General features: G+C 43.6%; 1 protein-coding gene across 1 annotated transcript in view; it reads right to left on the bottom strand.

The window, feature by feature from the left end:
* Pi4ka (phosphatidylinositol 4-kinase alpha) overlaps nucleotides 1-13,559 on the bottom strand; it is a 205,003-nt gene that overhangs the window by 39,303 nt on the left and 152,141 nt on the right. The window contains exons 20-25 of the mRNA XM_004628165.2: nucleotides 8,755-8,825; nucleotides 8,554-8,678; nucleotides 7,126-7,207; nucleotides 6,739-6,822; nucleotides 5,555-5,644; nucleotides 2,677-2,796 (exon numbers count right to left, since the gene is read on the bottom strand). Of these exons, the coding sequence (XP_004628222.2) occupies nucleotides 2,677-2,796; nucleotides 5,555-5,644; nucleotides 6,739-6,822; nucleotides 7,126-7,207; nucleotides 8,554-8,678; nucleotides 8,755-8,825 (572 nt within the window). The remainder of the gene's footprint in view (nucleotides 1-2,676; nucleotides 2,797-5,554; nucleotides 5,645-6,738; nucleotides 6,823-7,125; nucleotides 7,208-8,553; nucleotides 8,679-8,754; nucleotides 8,826-13,559) is intronic.

The raw sequence follows: 13,559 nt of genomic DNA, 5'->3' as shown, positions 1-13,559 counted from the left end.
CTACATGAATATAACATATGTATGTGATAGTACAAATCTGATGATGTCTGCCTATACTTATACAGAAATTGTGTACCTAAACCCATGCAAATTTTCCTATGAAGAATTTTATTGTTATCATATGTATTTGTTTTCCTCTTTGGAATGTGAAAATAAATAGAAAATGTGTTTAAAAAAAAAAAAAAGAAAATGCCTCTGGAGGGAGTTGGCATTATCATTTTGTGAACGTGATGACAAGGTGACAGAAGGTGGAAGCAAAAGTTAGCAGGGCCCTTAAACATCCAACAGCTGCCCAAATGTCTGGAAAGGTGTGTCCTTGAGCATGAAGGCCAACCGCTTCTTCACATCTCCTTTCCGTGCGCCTCAGCTTCCCAGGCTCTCCCCACTTCTGGCCTCAGAACCTCAGCAGCTGGGGAGCTTCTCCTACCACAGCGTTCCTTGCTGTTTACTCTGTAGTTTCTGCTCAGCCAGGGGTACACATTTCAAAGGCCAGGAAAGGGGCCAGGGATTTAGCTCAGTGACATGGTGCAGCACCTGCCTGGCAAGCATGAGGTCCATAATATATATGGTTTATCATATATAACATTTATTATATATATAATTATAGTTATATATAGTCAAGCAGCACATATTTTCCCTTCAACATAACTTACTACAAATTGACACAAGCCATTTACTTTATGAAATACATATACTACTACTACTAAAAAAAAAGTACTACTACTAAAATTGTTGGAATTTGGAGGAATTTTATTTACTGGGGAGAGTAGGTATAAAGCAGGTTAGAGAATAAAATACAAATTTGGGGAAAAAACAAAACAAGTGAGAAGAAAATCAAATGGTGCTTATACAATAATAAAAATTAGCTTATTAAATAAAGTCACATAGTTGGGTGTGGTGGAGACTGAGGCACAATTGCAAGTTTGAGGCTAGCTTGGGCAATGTAGTGAGACTATCTCAAAAAATACACAGGGTCCCTGGGTTCAGCACGTAGTAACACACACACACACACACACACACACACACACACACACACCCAGATAAAAGCTCTTTACATATTTTGCAGACAATATGAGGGCTGGAGATATAGCTCAGTAGTACAGCACCTGCCTGGCAAGTGCAAGGTCCTTAATTCAATAACCAGTATACACACACACACAAACAAACAAAAGCTGTTGTGCAGACAATGTGGCCTGTGACATCAAGCAGACCTACACTCCAACCTGGCTTGACACTGATCATCTGTGAGACCTGGAGAAGGCACTTGATGTCTTTCAACTTCAGTGTGCTCCCCTAAAGAGCAGGTATAAAGTCAGGTATGGCAGCACACATTTGTAGCCCTGGCACTCTGGGAGGCTGAGGCAAGAGGATCCTGAGTTTAAGCCCAGTCCAGGCAGCTTAACAATTTAGTGAGACCCTGTCTCAAAATAAATAAAAAAAGAGCTGAAGAGACTTCTTTGTCATAAGCACTCTCAATCTGTGAGTTCTGCCTCTGGCCTGCCTGTGTCCTCCAAGCAGTAGAGAGGCCCAGATCAGGGCACTGCCCCCCCCCCCCCCCGTGCCCTTCAATACAGGAAGGCCTGTGAGTGCTGGCTGCACGTGGCTCAGCAGGCAACATGTGCTGAGGCTGGTGTTTTTGGAGAAAGTGCAATGCTCTTGAGGTGAGTGCTTTATGGTGAAGTGAGGTCTGGAGACAGGTGTTTTGCCTGGCATTGCCTCTGGCCCTGCGGAGCCTAGAGGGCACTCAGACCTAGGAAAAGGCCCTTTCTTCCTGCCTGAGTCCCAGGGGGTCCTGCTATACTTTCTCCTAGTTCCTCAGTCTCTATATCTCCTCATATAAAACCCACACCTGATACTGAGAAAGTCAGAGCATAAACAGCTTAAACAACCCTGCTCCTGTTCAGATTAACCAAGTCCTGAGTGAGGGGGTGATGGGTAGGGGTTGGGGTTGTTAAGATGCCAAAACACAACACTGCCAGGCCAGTCTCATCACTAGATGTAAGTGCCTGCTCTGATCCTCACTGACCTTTTGGCTCTAATTTAACTCAGAAAGAACTACTTTGTGAATCTGCTGCCCCTGAAATTAATTTCAAGCAGAACAAGATGAAGCTGAAGTGCAGGCATAGAGTCCAGCTCCCTAGAACTATCAGGAAGTCTGGTCAATGTTCCACATAAACAATGACTGAAATGATGCTGTTCAATAACCAGTAGTTCAAGAGAGGTCAGTTTCTTCCTTTTTTGTATACAGACACTCAAATCTAAGTCTGATCTCATTAATGAATCAACCTTTGATCTCCATAAATCTATGTATTAAAGACAACAATAAGGAAATGCCTGTTGTAATTGATGCTGCTGTTGCTGCCCCACCCCTACCCCCTCACCCCGTCTTCTATTGTGTACTACGGATTGCCAGGGTCTCTGCACTAATCTATATTCTCTAGCCCTTATTTTATTTTTAATTTTGACCAGGTTCTTGCTAAGTTACTAAACTGCCATAGCTAGGCCACCACCTCATTTCTCACTGGGTATCGTTTAATTCCTGCAAAACACATCGCATACACATAACACATGTGGGGAAAGGAATTTCACAACATACTACAAACTCGAATCCTCCCACCCGTAATGCTGTTCCCACAGATTAAGGGAGTCACTGCTCTGCATGAGGTTCGTACATACCCCAAGAGTCGTGTTCTGCTTGTTGTACCCAGCAAAATGAAGTATGCTCTCAGTAGCCATGGCCAGCCCTGTGTGCTGGGACAGTCCCGACACCCAGTTCTGATGTTTGTTCAGATATTCCTGAAATACAAAGAAAACATACTATTTCACATATAGGGAAAAATAAAACTTTATAAATTAGGTGTGGAGTACAAAAAAAAAAAAAAAACAGGTATGGTGGCTTTTTCCATACACCTATAATCCCATACTTGGGAGGCTGAGGAAGGAATATTACTACAAGTTCAAGGCCAACCTGGGCTACAAAGTGAGTTCAAGGCCAGCCTGAACTACACAGCAAGATCCAATTTAAAAAAGACAAATAGTAAGGTGTGGAATAGTAGAGGAAGTACCAAGTTTCAATGTTGTGTCTGCAACTCATGCCCCAGCTGTGAGGTCAAGACCCTCTGTGGTTAGCTGCTGCTTGTCTATGAATGAGGGCAAGGCCCAAGGCCCACAGTGGTTGTCACATGGAAGTGCACTGTCATACAGTTAAAAGGAAAGGATCACTCCTTGCTGAGTATCTATCTCTTACCAAGAGCTTTGTTGGCCACTAGGGACAAGCTACAAGGCCTTGGTCCCTCAGACCACTGTGTGCAGCAGTGTGGGTGGAACCTGTTACAGGTGGTGGTCACTGCCACAGTACTCCTGCTGCCCAAGGCAGCCAAGACAGTCACCAGAAGCCCAGGACAAGCACCTAAGCCACCCCGGCTGGCCAGTGGAAGAGGCATGGAGCAAAGAGACCCTTGCCTGAGCTGAAAGGTGGGAAAAAGGACTGCTCTGGGGACCATGGGAGCTCAAACCATAGAGTACCACCTATAGGGGTAAGGTTATGGGGTGGGTGGCTGGGAGGTTCTAGACCAACAGAAACTAATTCCCCATAGGAAAACACATATGAGCACGTACACACAAAACTACACCACAGAAATCCATTCATGGACCCCCTGGCTACGGGGAGTAGCCAATGATCAAGTTTAAAAGGAAGTGCACTGACCAGATTGGCTATTAAAACTGAATAAATCTGCTGAGCACAGATGAGGGCAGACAAGAAGGCTGAAGCTGGGGGCAGGAGGGGAAAGTGGGCCTGAGCAATGAGAGCTGTGTGATGATGGGAGTTCAGAAGAAGTGGACTGCTACAGAAAATGTAAACCAGGATCAGGATAGGGTGCCATGGGGAACATTTCAAGCTCTGTCATTTTCCACTTCTTTTCTAGGTCAAACTTAGCTGAGAAAATGCTAGGGAAAACAAAAAGTTCTCTCTAGTGACTCCTTTTTTGTCCACTAAACCATTTAGGCATTAAAGGGCTCTTCCCTTCTTCAGACTGTAGCCTACATGAAACAATAGCAACCAGACATTTCCCAAATATTAATACTTGGAAAGACTGCCTCAGTTCAAAGAATTCCAGTGTGCAAATGTGAAAGCTACAAGGCATCAAATAGTGGGGTGGCTTATTACCAGGCCCAGCAGCTTTGTCCAGCTTAGCCTGTGGGTCTCTCCCACAGAGAGGCCCCCTGGTCCCATTTACCCTTGCTGCTCAACCCCTTCGTAGGAGGGAGGAATTCACAGCAACCCTAGACACAAGCCCCATGTTCTTGTACACCACAGTTCCAAACAGTCTCAAAGGCTCCTAGAGCTGGCTGTTCTACCCTTCCTGGATTCTACATCAAAAGAAGCTATTTTTCTTTTCTCTTTTTGAGCTGGGATCTTGCTATGTTTCCCAGACTAGCATCAAACTTGCAACCCTCCTGTCTCTGTCTCCCAAACAGGCGGTATTATAGGCATAAGCTAGCAGGCTCAGACTCTTAAAACATTTTTGAACTGGTCTTGAAATATAAGGTCAATTTCACAAGCTCCTCTCAACACACCTGCTCTCTGCTAACCTGGATTCCTATTAGTGGCACTTTTAATCTTTGATCTGCCTCACACACACTTTATGTGGGGTACTAGGGATTGAAACCAGGGCCTTTGTACTGTGCTACAGCTCTAGCTCTTTATTTATTTTGAGACAGGCTCTCAGTAAGTCACTAAACTGCCCAGACTGGGCTTTAATTTTCAATCTCCTGCCTCAGCCTTCCAGTGTTGGGATTATAGCTATGCACCATTACATTCAGCTCTGTGACCTCTTTTTAAGGCAACTCTTTATTCTCATACACTTTGGCATTTTTGTTCTATCTCTGTCTCTAGAACAATGGCTCATCTTCCAGTCATCCACATTTACAAGCCAGTACATTTGTCTGGGGGAGGGAGGACCCGCCTATGTACCTACTAATGCAGCTTTGTAAAGTCTTTTCCAGGTAGAGCTTTACTGAGACAAAAAGCATTACTAGACATTGCCTAATGTGCATTCAGTGCACTCAGCTTTAGGCACTGCTGCTATCTCTCAGCAGCCTCTTCTGCCCATCACACAGCCCTTACTCATTTCACAAGCAGTCCCAAGTCCTGCCACAGACTTGGTACCTCATCTGGTGTGGATGGTCAGGTCTGGGCCTGTTCAGCCTGGTGGCCACCTCTCCTCCTGCTGCCCTGACCAGCACAGTCACTCACCAATGCTCCTAACAGAGCAGCACCTTGAGATGCTAGTATTGAGTGACTAGTACTCTCAGGCTCTAAACTGACTGATGTTCTTGGTCTGCTTATTTACCCTAGTGCTGTTTGTATTTTGAGTGCTCCGGACTTGTGTAAAAGCTCTCTGGACTGCTCAAAGAAACTTATCGAGATTGTCTACATGTACCAATTCTCCACAATGAATGTAATCACTATGTATTGCAAACATGTACTAAGAAAAACAGAAAAAATATAAACACACACGAAGATTGCCTTTTAATGATTTCATGAATTTACCTGTAGGTGGGACTTGGTGACTGTAGGTGCCCACTTCATGGCCTCCTGCAGGATCATTCCACAGCGCGCAGCAAAGTCCTTCACGATGCTCTGCAAGTGGGCGACAATGCTTTTTAACAACTAAAATCAGCCTATCCGGGATGTTTCAGTGACTGACATTGGCTGAACTGGTTCCTCCCTCACACACACAAAAAAATCTATGTTCATAAAACCCTAAACCCTAGTACCTCAGAATAAAACTGCACTTGAAGACAGGGCTTTGAAAGAGGTGACTAAATTAAAAGGCCTCAGGATGGGCCCTAATCTAATCTGGCTGAGATCCTTATGAGAAGAGGAAATCTGGACACCAAGAGGTACCAAGGATATAGAGACATAATGGAAAGACATACTGCAGTGAGAGGCCAGCCACCTACATGCCAAGAAGAGCAGCCACCTATGCAGACAGCTTGAGCTTGGGACTCCCAGACCTCACAATTGTGAGGAAATAATTTTCTCTTCCTTAAGCTATCCATTCTATGTTACCTGGCCACAGTAGCCCTACTGGTGATCATGTTCTAACACCAAGGATCCAGGGTACAGGAGGTCACATACACTGTAGTCTATAATTCTTGCTCAAGGCTATGTGGCAGGACCTACATCATGGAGCTAAAGTGTGACATGTCTTGGGTCAGTAATTAAAGGGAAGGTTGTCCTTGATTGCAAATATCCTCACAAGTACCACATCACTGCACAAACAAACTCCCCAGTGACAGTCTGGCTCCTGTTCAGAGTAACTGCTGCATTATTAGGCCATGTCCTTGCCCCAGGCCAGAGGAGCTTGGAGCTGAGCTAAAGTGAACTGAGCTGAGTTTCTGTCCTGTCATAGCAGGGGTCCTGAGTTATGCTGAGTCAGGGAAAGGAGATAAAGCTGTGTCACTCTATTACCACAACAGCAAAAGATGGTATACCTCCAAGTTAATGTATGTGAAAATCATAGGCCAGGAGGCAGACAAGGCTAGGGCTAGTCCCTGCCCTCTGCAGCAGGGCCTCAATGCTAAAGTGTCCTTACCATGGGACAGGCCAAAGACAACTCATACCTTTAACTGCTGGTGACAGAGGGACCTCCTATAGTTGAATACTTGCCCTGATATACTCAGGGAGTGGTGGTGAAAATGGCCCTTGTGCAGAGACCAGGTGGGGCCTACCTCTCGGGCTTCATATGTGTCAGGAACTGTGATCCGATAGGGTGCATCAGGGATGTCATAGTAAGGTTGGTCCTTATGAATATCCTGCAAACACAGTGATAGTCCTCTTCAAGTCCACCTTTCTGTGATATTCATGGCCAAGTCTCTGACCCACGAGAGCAGTATGCTTGCCACCCCATCCCACAGTGTCCCATCCATAATGGTCCTTCAGAATTGCTGCAGCTTACTGGGAAATACAAGGTGTGATCTGGGCCCCTCCCCATCCTGCCACGTGCAAATTCACCAGTTATATCATAAATCAGTCTCAGACAAATCACCTAAGAAGCACTCCATAACACAGGGTGGATGGGGTGCATTGGGCAGCCCGAGGTCACCCAGGAGACTCACAGCACTCAGTGACAGGGACAGAGTCTGCAGGATGTCCAGCATGGTCTTCAGTACAGTCCCGCTCCAGAGCAAGTGGGGAAACCTACACCAACAGAAGGCTCTTAGGGCCTAGGAATCAAGCTTTTCTAGGTGTCTGCACTGCCCTGGGGAGGTGTGGGTAAGCACCTCAGTCATCTTTCCCTGCACCAGCACAAACTATACCTGCTAACAGCTGTTAAAAGTGGCATGTCAGGACACCCCTCAGGCAGTCACCAGCCCTCTCCACGTTTTTCACAATGAGGTGGATAGTGCCTGATCAGAAATGATTCCTAGGCCCAGCAGGTTCCATTCCTCACAGCCAGACACAGGCCAAATGGCCTGATTCAACCCTGATAACAAGCTGTGTTGATTACACTAGTCAGGTAATTCTCTCTTCCCAAAACAATTCTAGTAATTTAACTGGAGAATTATTAGTAATCAGCTAGGTTCCCCAGTATTTCTCATATCATGGCACAAATGGAAAATTTGCACATGTTACCCTCAGACAATGATGGCAAACGTTTTAGAGCTTTCAATGATGTAAACAGCCCCCTGTGGCACATGTGCCATAGGTTTGCCACTGCTGCCCTAAAGAAAAAAAACACCTAAAATAATAGGCAAGGGATCTGGTGGTCCCAGTGCTACAGGAGCAGCACCTTGGTGCAACCTTAAAGTCATCCATGGGTTCGCTGCTCTAAAACCTGCTCAGACCTGTGCAATATGTGTGTAAGACTCGTTCTGGTTCTTGTGGCTCCTAGGCTGGCTGCTGACTCGCCCTCAGACGGTGCTGTTCTTTGGACCAGGCATTCCACATCTGTGGCAAGTTGTCATCAAAGTGGGCATATGTCCCACAAGGGTCTACTTCGGTTCCCACCACGCAGAGTAGAAGAGGGCCAGTATAGGTTTTTGTTCCTGAGAAGCCCATAGTTTACCTATTCTACTTAGGGACTGGTGGCTGGACCTTGGGCTAGATGATGGATCCTCTCACCATAGACAGGATTCAGAGATACAGGGACATGATTCCTATCAGCAAGAGAGGTACTGAAAAATCCTCACCAAGCATGGTAGTATACAATTATAATCCCAGTACTCAGGAGGCTGAGGCAGGAAGAGTGCCATTAGTGCAAAGCCAGCCTGAACCATATAGTGAGTTCAAGGCCAGCCTGGACTATATAATAAGACTTCCCCCCCAAAAAATCTCAATAGTTCAGAGTTAACAGAGGTTTCTGGAATAAAATTCAGACTCTGAAGCAAATCACTGACATTCAGAAGGAAGGCTACATCATCCTTCAGAGTTTTTGTTCTGACCCCACTGTCTTCCGGACTGATGATGTAAGGACGAGTTTTCTCATTCCAGATCATAAACATGTACACACATGCATACAAGCACCAGTGGAAAATGGAACTTACTTATCCACCAGACCAGAAAGGTACTTGTCTGCTACCCTCCTTATCCTCTTATGAATGTGGTTGAAGTTCACCAGCAGAAACTGAGCATGTCGCTCCAGCTCCTCTTCATTTTCCTTTGTCTTGGCCTAAAGTTAAAAAAGAAGGTAGTATCCTGTGTGCTGTTCTACTGCAGGTGCACGTTCAGTCTTTGAAGGGGCTTACTTTATCCGCCATCATGTTCAGGAAGGCATCAAACACTTTATCTGCGACAGCAATCACACACTGCATCATCCCTGAAACAAAAAGGTTTCCATGGATCAGGCACAGTCACACTAGCACTAAACTCATACTCAAGAGATCCTCCCACCACAGCCCTGAAGCAGCTGGAACTACAGGCTCATGCTACCACACCTCGCAAATGTTTTCTTTTGAAATGATTCTAGACTTAGAACCAAGTGCACAGATAGTAGTTTCCATGCACCCTTCACTGGATTTCCTGGAATAGTAACATCTGCTATACAATCAAACTGAATTTGGATGAACACTGATAGAACTTAAATTTTCTGACTTAACTTAAATATAAGGCAATATGTGAACTTCTCAGTTCTCTCATTCATGTCTCTGTTCTGTAATAGGATTCAATTTTGGATATCACAAGAGATTTGCTTATTATGTCTCCAGGTCTCTTCTAATCTTCGTTGATTGTTTGTCTGTTCCTGAACTTCATGACCTTGATACTTTTGAAGGACACAGATATTTAGGTATCTGATGCTTGCTTGATGATTTTACCCTCAAGGTGATGTGCTCTTGTCATATCAGAAAAAGGGTCTGTGATATCTGTATCTTTCATTACTACTATGGTTAATCTTGATCATTTGTTTGAGTGACTATTTTTCTCTCTCCATGCTAGAATTAAGTCAACAGACTCACACTTGGGACCTAGGAACTAAGTGCCATCTCCTGAAGAGGATTTGTGGATGACACCATTAAAAATCACATAAGGGCTGGCAAGATAGCTCAGCAGACTAAGGGCCTGCTTTAGCAAGTGCAGGGACCTGGTCCCACAAGTCACACTGGCCCCTCCCCTAGGGTGTGCTGAGCCTGCGAATGAGTCTGAGTCCAGGTGTGGTGGCCCACGCCTGTAATCCCTGAAAACAGGAGGATCACTATGAGCCAAGTTGAAGCTGTGTAGTGAGATCCTGTATCAAATACATAAATGAAAAAAAAAATCACAATAACTGATAAATATTTAAAGAAAAATACTTTGCAATCATATAGACTGCCCATTTCCCTTTAAAATTTTGCCCACCAATTTTAGCATCCCTCTGTAGATTTTGACTACAGTAGCTACTGTGGCTGTCACAGGGCTTTCCTATTTCTCCTATTCATTCTTTTTTTTGTTAAGTGGAATTCTATAAGGAAAGGCTGATCCCACTTACTTATTTTTTTATTCAGTAATCATTATGGACTCTTGGATATTTACTGTACTCACTGGGCTATAAACCAATGCTACAGCTATTTTGTTGTGCAAATCATTCAAGCTGGAGCTCTCAGGTTGACTCCCATGTCCTCTTGACAGGTCTCATTAATTTTGCTTTCTTAGCACATTGTTACTTCATGGTTCAGATTGAGAATTCTAAATCTGAAAACATGAAACACTACCAAAAACAAAGTGGAGGCTAGAGTAAAAAAATAGCAGGTTTGAGCCCAGCCTGGGCAATTTAGTAATTCAGTGGAACCCTCAAAATAAAAAAAGGGTAAAGGATGCAGCTCAGTGCAAAGACCCTGGGTTCAAACCCCAATACCTCTCTCTCCTCTCCCCTCTCCCCTCTCTCGCTCGATCTCTCTCACACACACTGAAGTTATAGCATTCTGGATCACCCTCACATCCTTGAGACTGCCTTCTTAAGAGGCTGAGTTGGGTACATGAAATTTTATTTTGGGTATTTGTTTAGTGTAATACTTCTTTCATATATACAGCTTTACATATGAGCATATATGAAGTAGGTAAAAACTGAATTTCTCAGTTCCTAATAAATAATCAGATAGTGGTCTGATTTCAGTAAGTATCACATAATAGCATCTAAGGAGATTTTTGCTTTTTTTTTTTTTAAAGTCATCTTCCTTCTTTTATGTACAGTTAGATCCAAGTTACTAGTGAACTAACTGTGTGACTGGCAGGTGAGCATCAAGTCCCTGGCCTTATTTCCAGGAAGCCTGGCTTACACATGCATGGAGGAAGCAAAAGCCTTCTCCTTCAGGGAAGTGCTAAATGTTTCATATATACTCACTCTTGGTTATTTCTAAAAATTCATAAATTAACATGCATCTCTGTTTCCTTCCCATCTCTTAGGGAAAAAAAATGAAGAGAGAAGTAAATTCAATAGCTGCACTCTTATTGTAGTAAGCTAAGTACCATGCTCAGACCCAAAATAAATGATCAACTTAAAATGAGCACTTAGAAGAGGCAGGAGGATCACCATGAGTTCAAGGTCAATCTGGGCTACAATAGTGACTTCAAGACAGCCTGCACTACAAAGCAAGACCCTGTCTCAAATAAACAAATAAAAAATGAAGTAATGTAGAAGAGGACAGTGTACTGAAAAAAAATGAAGTGTGTCTGTAAAGGTAAATCATTCCAAATACCACTTGATTTCCTCCGATGACAGCAACAGCTACCTAGAGCTCAGAAAAAGTGGCAAGTGAGACATCCAGTTCCCAAAAGGGGTCTGACTCTATCTGTATTCCCTCTGAAGTTGGTAACATATGCTAGGCTCTTAGGTCTCTCAGGGACTAGCAGTTTCAATCTTGTTGTTCTGGTTTTTGAGGCCAGATTTTATTAAATTCTCTTATATGTTTAAACATGATTATAATTTTTTTTTTTTTTTTTGAGACAGGGTCTTGCTATGTAGTTCAGGCTGACTACACTCACTATATGCCCAGGCTGGCCTCAAAATTACAGTGATCCTCCTACATCATCTTCCTGAGTGCTGGGAAATGGCTGCGCACCACCATGCCTGGCAACTTGATAATAACTTCAATCAAATTAATTAATTAAATTAAATCAGAGGTCTAATATTTCAATACCTCTTCAGTTTTTAAAAACACTTTATAAGTCAGACCTATCAGTGCCCTTCCACTGAAACTAGTAAAAATGCTTTATTTTATGCATTTATGTTTTTTCTTTGTTGACTCCATTTTTTTTTTTCTTTCTTTCTTTATTTTTTGACGGAACCGGGAATTGAACTCAGGCCCTGGCGCTTGCCAGGCAAGCTCTTATTCAAATGAGTCATCTCCCTAGCTCCTTGTTGACTCTATTTTTCATAATGTCTTTTTTCTGCTTGTTTAAATTTTTGCAAAATTTAACATTAGTTCTTTGAAATCTTAAAAAATGACAGTATAAATAGCATATGAGAAAACCCACAGATTTTATGTGTTCATTTTGGTTTTTTTTTTTTTTTTTTTTTTTTTGCAGAACCAGGGATTGAATTCAGACCCTTTTGCTTGCCAGGCAAGTGCTTATTCTACGGAGCCATCTCCCCAGCACCCTATGTGTTCACTTTGATGACTTTTACATAGCTGTATACTCATCCAACCACCACCCAAACAAGATATAGAACATTTGCATCAATCCAGGGAGTTCTGTTGAGCCTCTTTCCAATTTCACCTCTTTTTATTCATATTCCTCCTTTGAGTTTGTTTCTACTATTTTTCTGTTTTTCTAGGAATTTGATCCTCTTGGTTGGGACTTGTGATGGTTGAGGCCCCTGGTGCAGTCAAGAGTCTGAGGTTATGCTGCACTGTAGGGTATTTGCTCTGTGCAGACTTTCATATTCTGAAATGTTCCCAGAAGTGACGGAGGCCATGTTTAGGCAGGAACCACAGAGCCTGGCCTGCTAACCTGGCATTCCTGCCAGGCCTGAAGGCTTCTTCAGATAGGGGCTCCTCCTAGTTGGCATGTGGAGAACTTCATGACAATGGATGTGTTTGCAGCCAGCTCTCTGTGGAGGCAGTGGTTCAGAGTATCTTTACCTGGCTATTCCATGGGACTTATCTGTTTAGCACCCACTGGATGTTCCACCTACTGGCTCACTCTCTTTGCCACTCCCCCTGTTACGATTTGGATCTGGAATGTCCTCTCAAAGCATCAAGAGCTCAGAGGCTGGGCTTGTAGGTGGCTGGATTATGGAGGCATTACAGTTGACCCACTATTAAGAGGTGGGGACTAAGTGGACGCACATCACTGGGAGATGACCTGGAAGGATGCTCCTCCCTCTCCTGCTCCTCCCTTCTACTGCTGCTTCCTGGCAGCCATGATATGAGCAGTCCTTCCTTCATTGTCTCTCTGCCATGTTGTTTTCTGGCTTGGAGCCAGCCAGCCATGGACCCTTCCCTCCTTTAAATTGTGAGAACTGGGTACTACTGTGCCTCAGTATGAGAGAGTGACTAAGATATCAACTAGTGCTGGCGCTGGACGTTTTCCTGGACTGTGCGGCTCTTTCATGGTGTGTCTTCTTTCTTGCTTATGCTAAGAGAAACAACTATATGGCTCCATTTCGTATAGGCTTACTGGAAGAAACCAGCATTCTATATAAATCTGGCTGCTTCTATTGGCCCTGCTTCTGTCAGCTCAATATCTACAAAATCAATGAACCACACAGATCAAAAATCTGTGTAGGGGAAACATATTGCATTTGTACTAAATATGTATAGGCTTTTTTTCCTTGTTATTATTCCCTAATTAATAATATAGGATAACAACTATTTATATGGCATTTATATTGCATTATTTGTTATCTAGAGATCATTTAAAGTATATGGGAACATAAGCATAGGTTATACACAAATACTATGCCATTTTATATATAGGACTTGAACATCCTCAGATTTTGTTATTTTCTGGAGGCCCTGAAACTAATACCCCTTGAATACTAAAGAATTATAAACCAGACAAATAGCTCAGCAAATTAAAGTGCCAGCAAGCAGGCGCAGGGGCTGGGGTTTGAGCCCCAGTTCTGCCATGCTGG

Source organism: Octodon degus, unplaced genomic scaffold (genome assembly GCF_000260255.1).
Source record: "Octodon degus isolate 3935 unplaced genomic scaffold, OctDeg1.0 scaffold00021, whole genome shotgun sequence".
Classification (NCBI taxonomy): domain Eukaryota; kingdom Metazoa; phylum Chordata; class Mammalia; order Rodentia; family Octodontidae; genus Octodon; species Octodon degus.
The sequence above is the reverse complement of the archived record's forward strand: the minus strand, read 5'-3'. Positions and strand labels throughout refer to the sequence as shown.